At 32.6% G+C, this 13,309-nt stretch overlaps 1 protein-coding gene across 2 annotated transcripts in view; it reads left to right on the forward strand.

Moving 5' to 3' along the window:
• The window catches only part of LOC150080475 (CTD small phosphatase-like protein 2), a 237,138-nt gene extending 235,308 nt beyond the window's left edge, over window positions 1-1,830 (forward strand). For both annotated transcript variants that reach the window (XM_090381305.1, XM_090381306.1), the window contains 2 exons: window positions 395-490; window positions 1,286-1,830. In XM_090381305.1, coding sequence (XP_090237431.1) covers window positions 395-490; window positions 1,286-1,351 — 162 coding nt within the window. In that variant the 3' untranslated portion in view covers window positions 1,352-1,830. The remainder of the gene's footprint in view (window positions 1-394; window positions 491-1,285) is intronic.
• The last annotated feature ends 11,479 nt before the right edge of the window (window positions 1,831-13,309 follow it).

A 13,309-nucleotide genomic window follows, 5' to 3' on the forward strand; every position in this document is an offset into this window, starting at 1 on the left:
TGTGTTCTCAAGCTCATTTTGTGAGAGGTCTGGGTTAAAATCTCATTGGAGAAATGTTAAAACATCTTCAGTTGTGACTATAGTTAGCCAATCCTGGGCAGAGGAATATGATTTCCCTGTGAGTTACTCAAATTTTTTAGTCCACACCTGAAAATTAGTCCATGAACACACTATATGTATTTGTAAGACACAATAATCCATGTTAATAATAAGCTACTGCAGTATGTCCAATGTAGGGTATGTACCAAGAAACCCTGATAGCAACTAACCAGTCCTCTTATCCCTCATTAAAAATTAATTGATTAATTTACTGCAAAGTGCTTTCTGTCACAAAAATAAGTTTATTACCTTTTTGAGATGTTATAATTTGGGTTGAATATTATTTTTATTTCAGCTAGAAAATGGCATCCCAATCGAGAGTTGGTTTATGGACAAGAATGACCGGGAACTGCTGAAATTGCTGCCATTCTTAGAAAGCCTAGTTGCAATGGTAACTACTTCACTGATATCTTATCTTATCTTATCTTACCTTAATAATAATTTTGTTTCTTTAACTCCCTGATACCACTTTTTAAAATTTTTCTTTTTCAAGTTTTTTTTTTTTTTTTTTTTCATCCCAATATTTAAAAACCCATTTCTGGGTATGGCATTGACTTTAAATAAAAAAGTAGTGTAATACCAAGGCAACTCATGATGAAGTGCCTCTGCAATATGAGATTAATGCATTAAGTAGTAAATCCAGTTCCCTCAAAGCCATTCACAGGAAGAGGCTATGCCCAACAAGTACAGTCATTTTAGTTTTCTAATTCAGTTACATGTATAGGTATCGTGATGCTAAGTCCATGCATGGCCTTTGGCACAGCATTCCATCTAAAGTGTAAAATTTCTTTTGCCTTCTGAAAAGCTGATTCTATTAGCTGTCACTGTATGTTATATGTATTGAGAATAGGTGTATACTTGAACAAGCATGCACTTAATTTTGCTATGTTCCATGCTATGCCTTCTACTAATGGTAAGTGTCAGGGACTTTGTACCAATAGAAAGGAATACAAGGAAAATGATAACATGTCTCAGATAGTATTCATTATTTCAAAGTTGCCATTAGCAGGGCTGACTAAAGTCATTCAGTGGGAATTTTTACCTACTTGACATCAGATCTTCAATAAGCAGTTATTAATGCACTATTAAAGAAACTTATATTGTATTGTGATAAAGTCAATATTTATTTTTTGTATTTTTAGCCAGCAATATTTTAATTCAATGCTTTGAAATTTACCTTTTCCAGAATGAAGATGTACGCCCTCACATCTGTAATAAATATCACTTGTCCAGTTTCCTACCACCAGATTAAAGTATATAAAGGCCAAACCAGAATGTTACAACAAAACTTCTGTAGGTCTGAAGATTGTCCATAGACCTTTCATTCCTTAAGGGGGGAGGGAAAAATCAACTCACCTCTTCATCTTTCACTCATACATAATTCACCTGTTGTTACCATGCACAAGATGGCACCTGTTATTTAAGATGTATATTTTTCTCACAATATACTGTTCAAAATATCAGTGAGAAAGCAGCACAAGACTGTTGATGACATTGCCAATTGAGAAGTATTCTACAAGGTCTTTGTTTCTTCATACTTGTAATTTACTCACCATTTTTAAATCAATACCATTCTTAATGCAAGTGCATTACTTAAAAAAACCAGAAACTTGTTACTATCATTAACTTTCTTCATCTGTTTTTTTAAATAGATTTATAGTTTTTGTATAGTTGTTTGCATTTATGGTCAGTTTTTTGTATTGCTTAGCAGGAAATGTGAAATTTATTTGTATGATACACACACACACACACACACAGGATATTTCAATTAAAACTGGAGTATGTCTTACTTATTTTTTGGTTTAGGCAATTCATTGTCTGGACCAATTTTGTCTTATTTGGGCTGATATTTTTGAATTTAATGTTAAAATTAGTCTGGGTTTAACCATTTCAGTTTTAAGATTTTTAAATTAAAATTTTGCATATTCATCTGCTTTTTTCTCATTGCAAAAGTTGTCTAAAGATATAGTTGGTGTACTTCTGATAAAGAGCACAAAGTATTATATTTTAAGTAGAAAAAAAATAATAACACAACAATTGTAGCATGCAGAGAAGCAACACAAATTGACAAATGCACATGTGCTGAAAAATAAAAATTGCATACATAATTGTGTTTGTTTTTTTCTTAAAGTAAAATTGGTTCAGAAGTACAACAATGATGTTTTTAAACCAAACTAAAGATGGTGTAAAACTTTCCCATTGAGAAAAAAAGCAGTTTATTAGGCAGAATTTTAATTTAGAAACTATAAAAGGTAAACAATAATACTTAATCCAATTTTAATTAAAAATTAAAAATTTTGGCCCAAATATGACAAAAAATAAAACCCAATGACAAATAGCCCAAACCTAAAAACAAGTAAGATAGACCCAGTGCATTTTAATTGAAACACTCTGTATATATGTATATATAGAATGGCAGCTTTAGAAAAGCCAAGGTCTATAGTGGATTTAATACTTTTGTATATTTATTTCATATTTACTTCCAAAAAAAAAATATATATATATATATATATTCTGTGTGTATATGTTCAAATGTGAGTGTGTGAATATAGTTATGGCCATATTGTTTTTACTTAATCAAAATGTGTTTAAAATTCATGCTTCAGTGAACAGCTGTTTGCTATTTGTAGCAAGTGCTCTACTTTCTTTTATTCTTTAAAAATTGTACAATTTGAACTTACCTTATATATGGCTTTTACTGTAATTATGAAAATAGTATATATGTGATGTTTTTCTATGGTGGAATGAAATAATTTTATTCTGTTTGATTCTCAAAGAGTATATTTCACTTATGCATTTTAAGGTTGATTTTATTTTACTCACAAGGGAAAGACACAGTCAATAGGTAATAGATAGATAAACTCTACTAGCAGTCAAGTAGGATTTTTCAACACAAAATATGTTTTTGGAATTAGGTGCTAACATACCCACATTTGCAAGATTTAACATGGCTTGTGTTTTACAACATGCTTTAAAAGTTTAAGCATGAGACAGATTAAAGATGCTGTGGTGAGAATAGGCACGGCACTGCCATTCATATTCATATACATTGAACAACCAAATCACAGTGTTAAATGGACCTCTCCCTTTTTTTGTTCATTAATTTTTATGTTTATTCCTTTGGCATAAAACAGTTGATATTGCACTAGCCAATTTCACTTGTATATTGATGAATTTTTGTGAAAAAAAGAGCTTATTACCAAATATTACTACAATTATAATACCCTGCTTATAGTGCTTTTCCTGCTTTTAATACTCCATCAGGCGCCTCCATAGCCAGGTGGGAAGGAGCAACAGTGTGTAGCACCCACTTCTTGATTAGACCGGGGTTTGAGCCTGTCACCACCAAATACGGAGGATGCGGAAAGGTCAGGGAATAACCACCGCATATCCCGGAGCAATATGGCCTTAGTTGCTAATGCTCCTAAAAACCAAAAAACAACAACAACAAAAAAAAAAAAACAATACTCCATCTGGTTCCATGGTTAACCCTGTTATGTGGCATGCATTTTTGGTGTTTGTGGCACTCCCATTTAAAATGCTTTCCTGCGTATGCCACTTTTTTTTAAGGTCCCAGAAGGGATGAACTCGTGAAGTTTGTTTGTTTCATAATTAATTTGAAGCTTTAAAGTTAGAAAGACCACTGTTTTCAACTCAATATCTGGCCATTTTTCGTTACATTTGCATTCTCTTTTGGGCTTTTGTTTCTTTGTTTGTTTTTCAGCATTATTCATCTGCTTTCATAGCTACCAACTTTCCACTTCACTCTAGTAGCAACATAGTTCATACGATAGAGTTCCTCAGTCCTTTTGCAATGGTGTAGTTTTTCTTCATCATTTTCTTTTAAAACTGTTAAAAGATAGTTTTCTGTTTTTGTTCATTTATCCTGCAAGTTTTTCATTTCCAGCAATGAATATAATACAACTCAGGGGTGATACCCTCTCTAAATTTATAAAGTAGTAGAGATTAATTAAGCAATTATATAAAGTTTATTAAAAACTATCATTAAAGATTTATATTCAAAGAAAATGTATGTGGTTAAAGCTTTTCTAAGTCGCACATTGCAGTTAGAGTCTAGAAATACAAGCCAAAACACTTCCCTCCCCATCGATAAATTAGTAAGGTCACCTTCCTTGTCATTCACCATTATAAAAAACACATAAGAGATGGATGATGAACTGATCAATAGCATGCCACAACATTCACATCAAATTTTACCGTAAGTATAGTTCCACCAGTGTTGTGCAGTCAAGGTGATTTGTATGCTGATACAATCTAATGAAGTGTTACATATGAATTCATTTATAATTCAGCCAAAATTGTGTAGATTGGGTTGATTGCAATTTTATTTTAGACTATGGAAAATGTAAATTTGTACCAAATGAAAAAGAAAAAAAAAAAAAAAAAAAAAAGTTTAACAGTATGACTCTTCCTATGATTAAAGCAGGCCCCTTTCAAAATCGGCTATGTGGTAGGCAATGGCATACCACCACATTATCTGATGCCACAGAGACCATAATAAAACCAACTCCAGAAACTGCTGTTAAAGGAAGACCTGTAACTGGGTGGAAGGATGGGATCACTTTTGGGCAGGACATTTGCAATACCACTCCTATAGCACATGAGTGATGTAGTTGGAGGAATTTGTTGGTAGCCACAACAGCTCCTCAGGGAATTATGTGACTGGAAGAAGAAGAAGAAGAAGATAAAAGTACCTGCCCATGAGAGGCAGACACTTATTCACTGAGTGATTGAGGAAGTGGATATTATATTAAATGACACATATATTCAAAGTATTCTTGTATTATAGGCAGTCTCCAGGGTTTCCTCTATATACCAGTGAAGTGTTACAAAGTGTGTTAGTTGCCTGACGGCACAAGAGGTTTCCCCCATCTCTGTGTTGTGTACTCTGTTTGTGTAGCACAGAACTCTGTGTAGGCCAGAGATTTTTTAAAAAAATTTGTGGGAAGTGGAAGAATGCGTGGTGTTGTGTACTGTTGTTCTTCTGACCAACGGTGGGTCCCAAAGGCTTTAGCCTTTGGGACCCACCATTATCGCACTTGGCCCTGGGAAGGCACCCAGTAGATTTTATTTTGTACTCTGGCAGGCCCTTCCACCTAGTTTCCGAAGATTTCAGTGGCAAGGGCCTATGTGAGAAAAGGGGGGAGGTAAACACTAGAATATAAAACACCGAGAGAGATTTATGTAAGCACGGTTTAAATTTAGACGTTATTAATTTGATAAATTGTGTGGGTCGTACACTGGCGAGTTAGACAGTGGCATTATGAACAAATTTGGCAAATTGTGGACTTAGTTTGGCAGCCAGCCAGATTAAATTTATAAGAGTAAAGAATGTTCCCTTATGATAGTTATAAGGAAATAGTCTGCTGGCTCCAAATAGAATTCATAGATAGCGAGTTGCCAACTGAGTTTTTGGAAGCATGAAGTTAAATATTATTTAACTTAAACAACTGCATTTGGAAAACCAGTTCATTATCCAATAATGCTATTCACTTAACAAGTTTCTGAATCAAATTGAAATGAAAAAATTTTGTGGGGGTGGGGAATGCAAACTGATTTACAGTGGTTCTTGGTTTAAGAACTGACAAGGACACAAGGAGGCTTGAAATATAACAAATTATTCCAAATCATGCTTGGCCTTTTAACAGTTCCTCATAGCAGAGATGAGTGTGAGAGATTACTCAGACAGGTGTGGGGGTGGGGGGGCCTGAGTTCAGATCTCATTCTAGTAGAGCTTTGGACAGCCAAGTCTAAGCAGCAGTGTCATTGTTTTTAACAAAACTGACCCAACATTTCTGAAGAAGAGAGAAAGCAAAGTTTGCAACAGTATCTTTCTTGAAGCAATCATACTCAGTTGATATATGAACAAAAATTCGCAGACAGAAAAAAAAATCCTAATCTTTCATAAATACTAAAAATGATTCATTATCAAGTAAAATTATTTTATTCATTCCCGGAGTGTACAGCAACATTTACTATTTGCTAAATTTTATGACAACCAGTCATATAGCAGGCCCTCATTATAATGCGATTTGCTTTACGCTGATTTGCTATAATGCTCTTTTACTAGCATACAGATTGCATTTTTGGCATATTTAACGAAAACATTTCATCTGATGGAGTCAATAGCTTGAAAATGAATAGCAAAACAGCATTAAAACGTTTCCCATGCTCAGTGAAATTTTCTCCACACTAATTTAATTCCAGTACAGTGACTTGTTACATAATTCTGAGATCAACATTTTAAAAAAGGATCAAGTATATTGCTTGTAATATTTGATATTTGCGTTATATGCATTTATCCGAAGTCTAGTCATCACTCAATACAGTATTAGACGTCATGCGTAACGGACAGTTTACTCGAACATTGTATCATAATTAATGCAACCAACGCAGTTACATTTTCAAAGAGTTAATAATGGCGGATAAGAATGAAAAAGCAACAACATCTGAATGCAGTATGAAGACTACAAATGTAAGAAAAAGACTGAATTTGAAAATTAAATTAGTCGTTTTGAAGCGAATTGATTCTGGTCAACAACAAGCGGGTGCGTGCCATAATTTAGGACTGACAGGTTTAACTGTAAAAACAATTATAAAAAAATAAAGAATTAATTTTAGCAGCGGGAAAGACAGCTGTTCCACTGCAAGCAGCTAGGGCTAGGCCGGCTATTAGGATTGAAATAGAGAGACTAACTAATTTTATTGAAGATAATATCCAATGCAGAATTCAGTTAAGTTAAATATTATAAAAAAAAAAAAAAAAAAAAAAAAGAGCCAGAGAGAGATTAACCTATATGATGATCTGAAGAAACCTTACCTGAAAAAAAAATGTAGAACCATTTAAAACTAGAAGGGCTGGTTGAGTAGATTTAAAATCCAGGGAGAAGCTACAAGTGCAGATCAAGGAGCCGAAACTTTCAAAAAAAAACTTGTTCAAATTATTGAAGTGGGGTATTATGTGTTGTACTTCAAGTTTTTAACAAAGATGAAGTAGGACTTTTTTGGAAACGAATGCCTAAAAGAAGTTTCACATTGAAAGAAGGAAAAACATGCCAGGTTTCAAAGCGGCGAAGGATCAGTTAACTTTATTGTTGGGTGGTAACGCTGCAAGGGATTTTAAATTAAAACTCCTTTTAGTTTACCAGGAAGAGGGCCAAAATCGATACATTTTTCATGATTAAATTCATCAATTAAATTAAATCAATTTAGATCAATTAAATTCATGGTTTTAATTGTAATTTTAAGTTTAATTTTGATACATAAGTAGTTACCACATAATTATATACGTATGTAATGCAGAATATTTTATATGTACAAATATTTGAATATTAAATATTTTGACCAACATTTGTGCATCTTTTTACTACTGTTTATTATTGATTAGGAAATATCCTATGGCACCAACTGCAATTCACAAATACATTACCTTATGGTAATGTGGTGCTCGCTTAGCACAGATTCACTTAGCGCTCTGTTTTTTCCGGAACGAATTATCAGCGTTAAGCAGAGGTCACCTGTATATTGCAGCATATTATTATAAACCAGTGCTGACAGTTGATGGTATATTAACCAGTATATTTTTATATTGTATTGATATTTCACAATTATCACATAACGTATGTAAAATTCTATATTATATCTATAAATTATTTTACCTGGAAGCAGAAATGAACAATCAAATAGTTGCCATAGAGGTGTACATTTTGGTGGAATTACTTTTCATCTACAAGTTGGGTTGTCATGTTCATCGTTAAACCTTTCATAACACATTTCTGGGTTTGTTTGGCCTGACCATCTATCTAGAATTCAATAGAATGCATTCATCTTGAAAATGTGGATTTAACATTTTGTCAAGAAACAACTTGTGTTTATATATGCTTAAGTTAACTGGATTTTGTAAAAGTCACAAATATATTTTTAAATTTTGTTATTAATCGATTACATTAAAATGTCATTTGCAGTCTGAATGAGACAGTAATTTATCACTTGCTTATAGTGCTTTTCCTGCTTTTAATATCTTCATCTGGTCCCACAGTCAACCCTGTGAAGTAGGATGCATTTTTTAAGGTCCCAACACATTTGTATATTGTGTCATATATAAATTTGTAAGTTTATTCACTTGACCAACCAGTTGCTAATTTTGTTAGTTTCTTGCCTTTGTAGAGAGTACATTTATATTTTTCTGATTTTTATGGAAGTTCCTTCCATAGCAATTTTGTGTTTTAAATTTAATATTTTGTGACATGCTGTTGTAAAATTCTATACTTTCTCTTGATCCGCTTTGGCCCAAAAAAAAGTTCAAAAGAAATTATAGGATTTCACATTGCCCACTGCTGTAATGTTCTTGTAGTAACGTGCCTCAAGTTTTTCTGAGCTGCAGTAAAATACTCATATGTATATACATTTATTGTATTATATTTGTCATGGGCTGCCCCACCTAATTGTCCCTTTTTCCCAAACTTCTGTAAAAAAGGACAATACTCTTTTTTACAAGGTGTGTGTAAACTCCGTGATTTACTAAACTCACAACCTTGATTTTGGTGTTAATTGGTATAATTTGAGATTTTCCCTTTTGTGTTCTGATGTATATGTTTCTTATTCACTTGTTGTCACTGAACTTATGTGAAGGTGAAGAATCACTTTTTTTTTTTTTTATCATTGTCAGAGGCATCATCAAAATCTTTGGTCCTGATATTGTTAGCATTGTGTTTTAGATTCTCATCAGTAAGTTACATTTCTCCAAGCATGTCAGTTATCAAAAATAAGTGTTCAAAAGTAATTTTTCTCATGAGCAAATCATATTGATATGGTAATATAATATTATGGTTAATCAAATTCGCTTTTTATCTGTACAGTAGTATGTAGTATCTTCCAATTCTTGTGGTTCTTGACATGGAGTTATTTTCATTAATGGCACCTGATGGTGGACTCCTTGAAGAACAAAGAATTTGATCCATAATTAACCATAAAAAGGCAGTTACAAACTGAAATGCAATACAGAACTTGATACATGCAAAAGATAAATTTACAACAAATAGGATACAAACATTAAAAACCCTTACATACTTGTGTTGGTTAGTCATATTTATGTATTAACATGAGTGGATTAAGGATTTTTGTTTCCTTCACATGAAAGCAAAAAAATTGAAAAGATGTGTATCATTTCTTTAGTTCTCTCTCTCTCTTCACACACACACACTGTGTGTGTGCGTGTTACTTCACTGAGAGTGGTGGTTGCTGCCATTATGTGCTGCATATATTATATATGTATCATGTTGGAATTAGTGCAGTATTGATTAATGCAATATTGACCTTTAAAAAATTATTCTTCCCATTTCTTTTGTTATGAACAAAAAAACTTGACAAATTGGGCATTAACATTGAGACTTGACCTTTCGATATGTCAATCTGAATAGCAACACTGTACCTGTTCTGCCATCGTGACATCTTCATCCAATATCTTATGTTTACACTTTTCAGGCACATCATATTATCTGGTGTATGCTGTCTTCTCTTCCAAGACAACAGCAGTGATAACATTAATTGAATTATTTCCACTCATAATAAAAAAATAATAATTATAAAATAAAATAAAAATAAAACACCCTTTGCCAACTTGCTGCTCTGGGCCAACACAGCCCAGTACTAGGGGATTATACTGACATGTAACTTTCATTACACATTTAATCAGCACTTTTTCATTTACACACTACTTTGTTGCTTGCTTAGACTTGACTTGTTCACCATTTAACATGAAGTTGTTAATTGGGACCACTGTCTGTCTGATGAAATTCCAGTAAGAATCAAAATTACCTGTCGTAGTGATGCCTTAAAATTTTTAACAACAACAGAATTTCTTCTTTTGGTGATTTTGGATAAACTAATGGACAATGATGCTGTTTCTAAACATGGCATCTTCTAGACATCAAAACAGAATTATAACACAGTGGTAGTATTAATTGTGAAAGCTATTTCAACTCGCTGCTGAAAATAAAAAAATTTTAAAATATACTCCTTTACTAAACTGCATTATCTCACAAATGGATGTACGTTGGCACCTACTTCCAAAAACATATTTTTATGTTGCCAAACTCTACTTGATCACAAAAGTTCTCCCAGTCCGTGACCAATTGACTTTATCCTTTCCCTAACAGCTGGGAATATAATATTGCAGGTTTTATATATTTATATAGATTATTTTTACAGTTTATTTTGAAAATCCAGTAATGTTACTAATAGTTTTAACAGACTTTGCCTTTGATCTAAAAGTTAACTTCTTGGCATATTTCGTACCATAATTTTTAATTGTTGTTTATTTTGAAAATTCATGTTATTTAAATAAGTTAAGCTTCCTATTCTCTTTGCTTTTTCAAAATATTTTCATAAATCTGTTTGCCGCTCAAACATAGGAGTTGATTTTATATTTTATCCACAGATTTAAATTAAAGCTGTTCTTTTTTGTTAAGGCTTTGGTCACTGTTTTACATATTTTAACAAAAGAGAGTTTATCAGAGAGGGAACTTGTATGGCTTTAAAGTCAAGACTAGTAGTCTGGGCTTCTTATTGTTCTTTCCAGGAAATTCTGCCCTTTTTTTTTTTTTTTTTTTTAATCACAACAGATACAAGCAATGACATACTAAAAATCTTTGAATGGTAGTACCAGTGAAACAGTCATTCAGGCAGAAAGTTATTAGAAGAAATTAAGCATCACTTTTTTGTGATCACATGGATATACCTTTTTTTTACCAGTTCATTCTTTATATGGCAGACCTGATTCACTTTATGATAGATCAGTGAGTTCAAAAATGAGTTGTGAATTTATCTACAACTGACCAGAAAATAAATTCTGTCCACAAACAAAATTTTCTTAGATAATTGCATGATGAACTGTGCATATGTCAGACTATCAGGTGTTGAGGGTTACATCCCAGTACACATATTGCATTGCAAAGTAAGGCAATAGGTTGCATAGCCTTTTAATTCCTATTGTCTTGCAGATTTTGGTCTTTTGGTTGAAATCTGCAACACCTCCCTCTTTTTTTGCCTTTACTAAAAAATGATTAATTAATTGCCATAATGGAGGATATTTCTTGATAAGAGTATGATCACAGTACCTCCACTGCAAATGAGATGAACAAAGACTAGTAATGGTAGTTTTCATTATGAGCATATGCAGATATGGCCATTTGCAACCCATCAGTGATAAAAGGTATGGGAAAATTTTTTGAAATGCCCATTACTGGAGCATTCCAAAATGTAAAGTGCTGAATAACAAAGATTTTACTGTAGATGACATTGTGTTCCTACTTCTATATTCAGTCAACATGCTCCAAATGAGGCACTGAAGTAGACTCATGCACTTAAATGCACTTAAAATTACATCAGAAAATTGTTTAAAAATAACAATACCATACATATGGTAATGGCAGTAATATCAGTATTAAATCCTTTCAAACATTTCATATGTTTGTGTATGTGTAGAAAAAAGAAGGAAATTACTACTCTAGTAAAGCTAAATGCTGGATGTCTAAAATAACTTAAAATACTCTTTTAAAATACTCTTGTTTTGTAAGACTATGGTATTAATTTACATGGAGTATAGTTTGTTATATAGTATTAAAAAAAAATTTCTTTGCAAACATGACACTCAACACATATGCACTTTGGCCAAAATATTAGAAATCCTTTTTTCTGTGCAAGATTGGATCGCTGCATGTATGAAGCAACCTGGACATATCACATCACGGATTTTTCCAGTTTAATGGAAGGTGTAAAGATAGATGAATGTTGCACGTTTCTTGTTAGATATCTCTAATGTGGTGAAATACAAAGAATTCAACAACCTTTGCCATATTCAAGAATATTTCTCATGAAGTCTATATGGCAGGTGTTAAACCTTCAAACCTTTATTATGTGAAAACAGGAACACATAGTAATACTTAAAGGGGTTAAACTAAATTTTGTAAATTTTCAGTAAAAATTCATAAATTATCTTATGGTAGTAATTATTAAGAGAAACACTTGATCCACGTGCATTTTTAATATTTTAGTTACTAGAACAGCTTAATAACTAAAATATATATTGGTTTTATTTCTGGATTCTATTTTGGAATGCTTTCATATCATCAGACTATTCAGGGACTGAAACAAGTAAGGTTACTGCTGAACCAAACCAACAACTAAGTTATTTACTTTAACTAGATTTAGTCATTATCTTTAGTTTGTAGCAGTCTTAACTTGTATCTTAGCCCTTTTTTTGGTTTAATAACAGGAGTCCAAAGTTAAATATAGCCAATATATATGCTAGTAATTAAAATAGAAGTTTGTCTGTAGAATAATAATAAATTAAACTTATATGGAAAATGCTGTTCAGAAGTAAATCCCTACCGCCACCACTGTCACTTGCATGGTTCCCCATAAAATGATGCTCCACTCATCACTTTGAAGTATTGGCTGTGTTCTCTTCAAGTGAGAATGTTCCTTATTCATAATGATGTTTTGTGAAGTTGTTCTCATTAAGTTGCTCTTCACAAAAGGCAGTACAACCTGTGACATCTATTGTCAGATTGTCACATCTTGTGATGGCTGCTGGTTTTGATGGCACAATTTACAAATGGATTCATGAATTTAAAGATAGGCTCTTCAAAATGAACCACATCATGGTAGACTTGACTCATCACCATCACCTGGAAATATTGCTTGTGTGGAAGGAACTGATCATGGAGGACAAGCAGTTGACAATTGAGGACATCTGTGCAAAAACAGACTTTTCCCGTGGAACACTTTTCTGCATTATCCATGAAGATTTGGTTGTCTTGAGACGTGCTTTCTGGGATTTTACATAAGGTGAATGCTGAGAAGAGTAGGCTCAGTTAGTTGAGTGTTGAGTCCTGCTGATACATCATTCAGCAGATTCAGAGTATTTTAATTTTCAACAGATTTTTTTTTAAAACAGAGAATAAATGTAATTAGGAAAAGTTTTTAAAAAAAATTAAAATATTCTTTTGACAAAGATATTGCAAATAACAGATACTTCATGTAGAGTAATGAACTGCATCAGATCTAAAACGAGCGAGGTCACTGCTGAAAACCAAGCCAATGACTAAATTAATTATTTTAACTAGATTTAGTCTTTAACTCTAGTTTGTGGCTAATGACAAAATCTTCTAATGGTTTGAGTCACATG

This window comes from Mastigoproctus giganteus, chromosome 9 (assembly GCF_048544385.1).
Source record: "Mastigoproctus giganteus isolate SK-2022 chromosome 9, ASM4854438v1, whole genome shotgun sequence".
Taxonomy (NCBI): Eukaryota; Metazoa; Arthropoda; class Arachnida; order Uropygi; family Thelyphonidae; genus Mastigoproctus; species Mastigoproctus giganteus.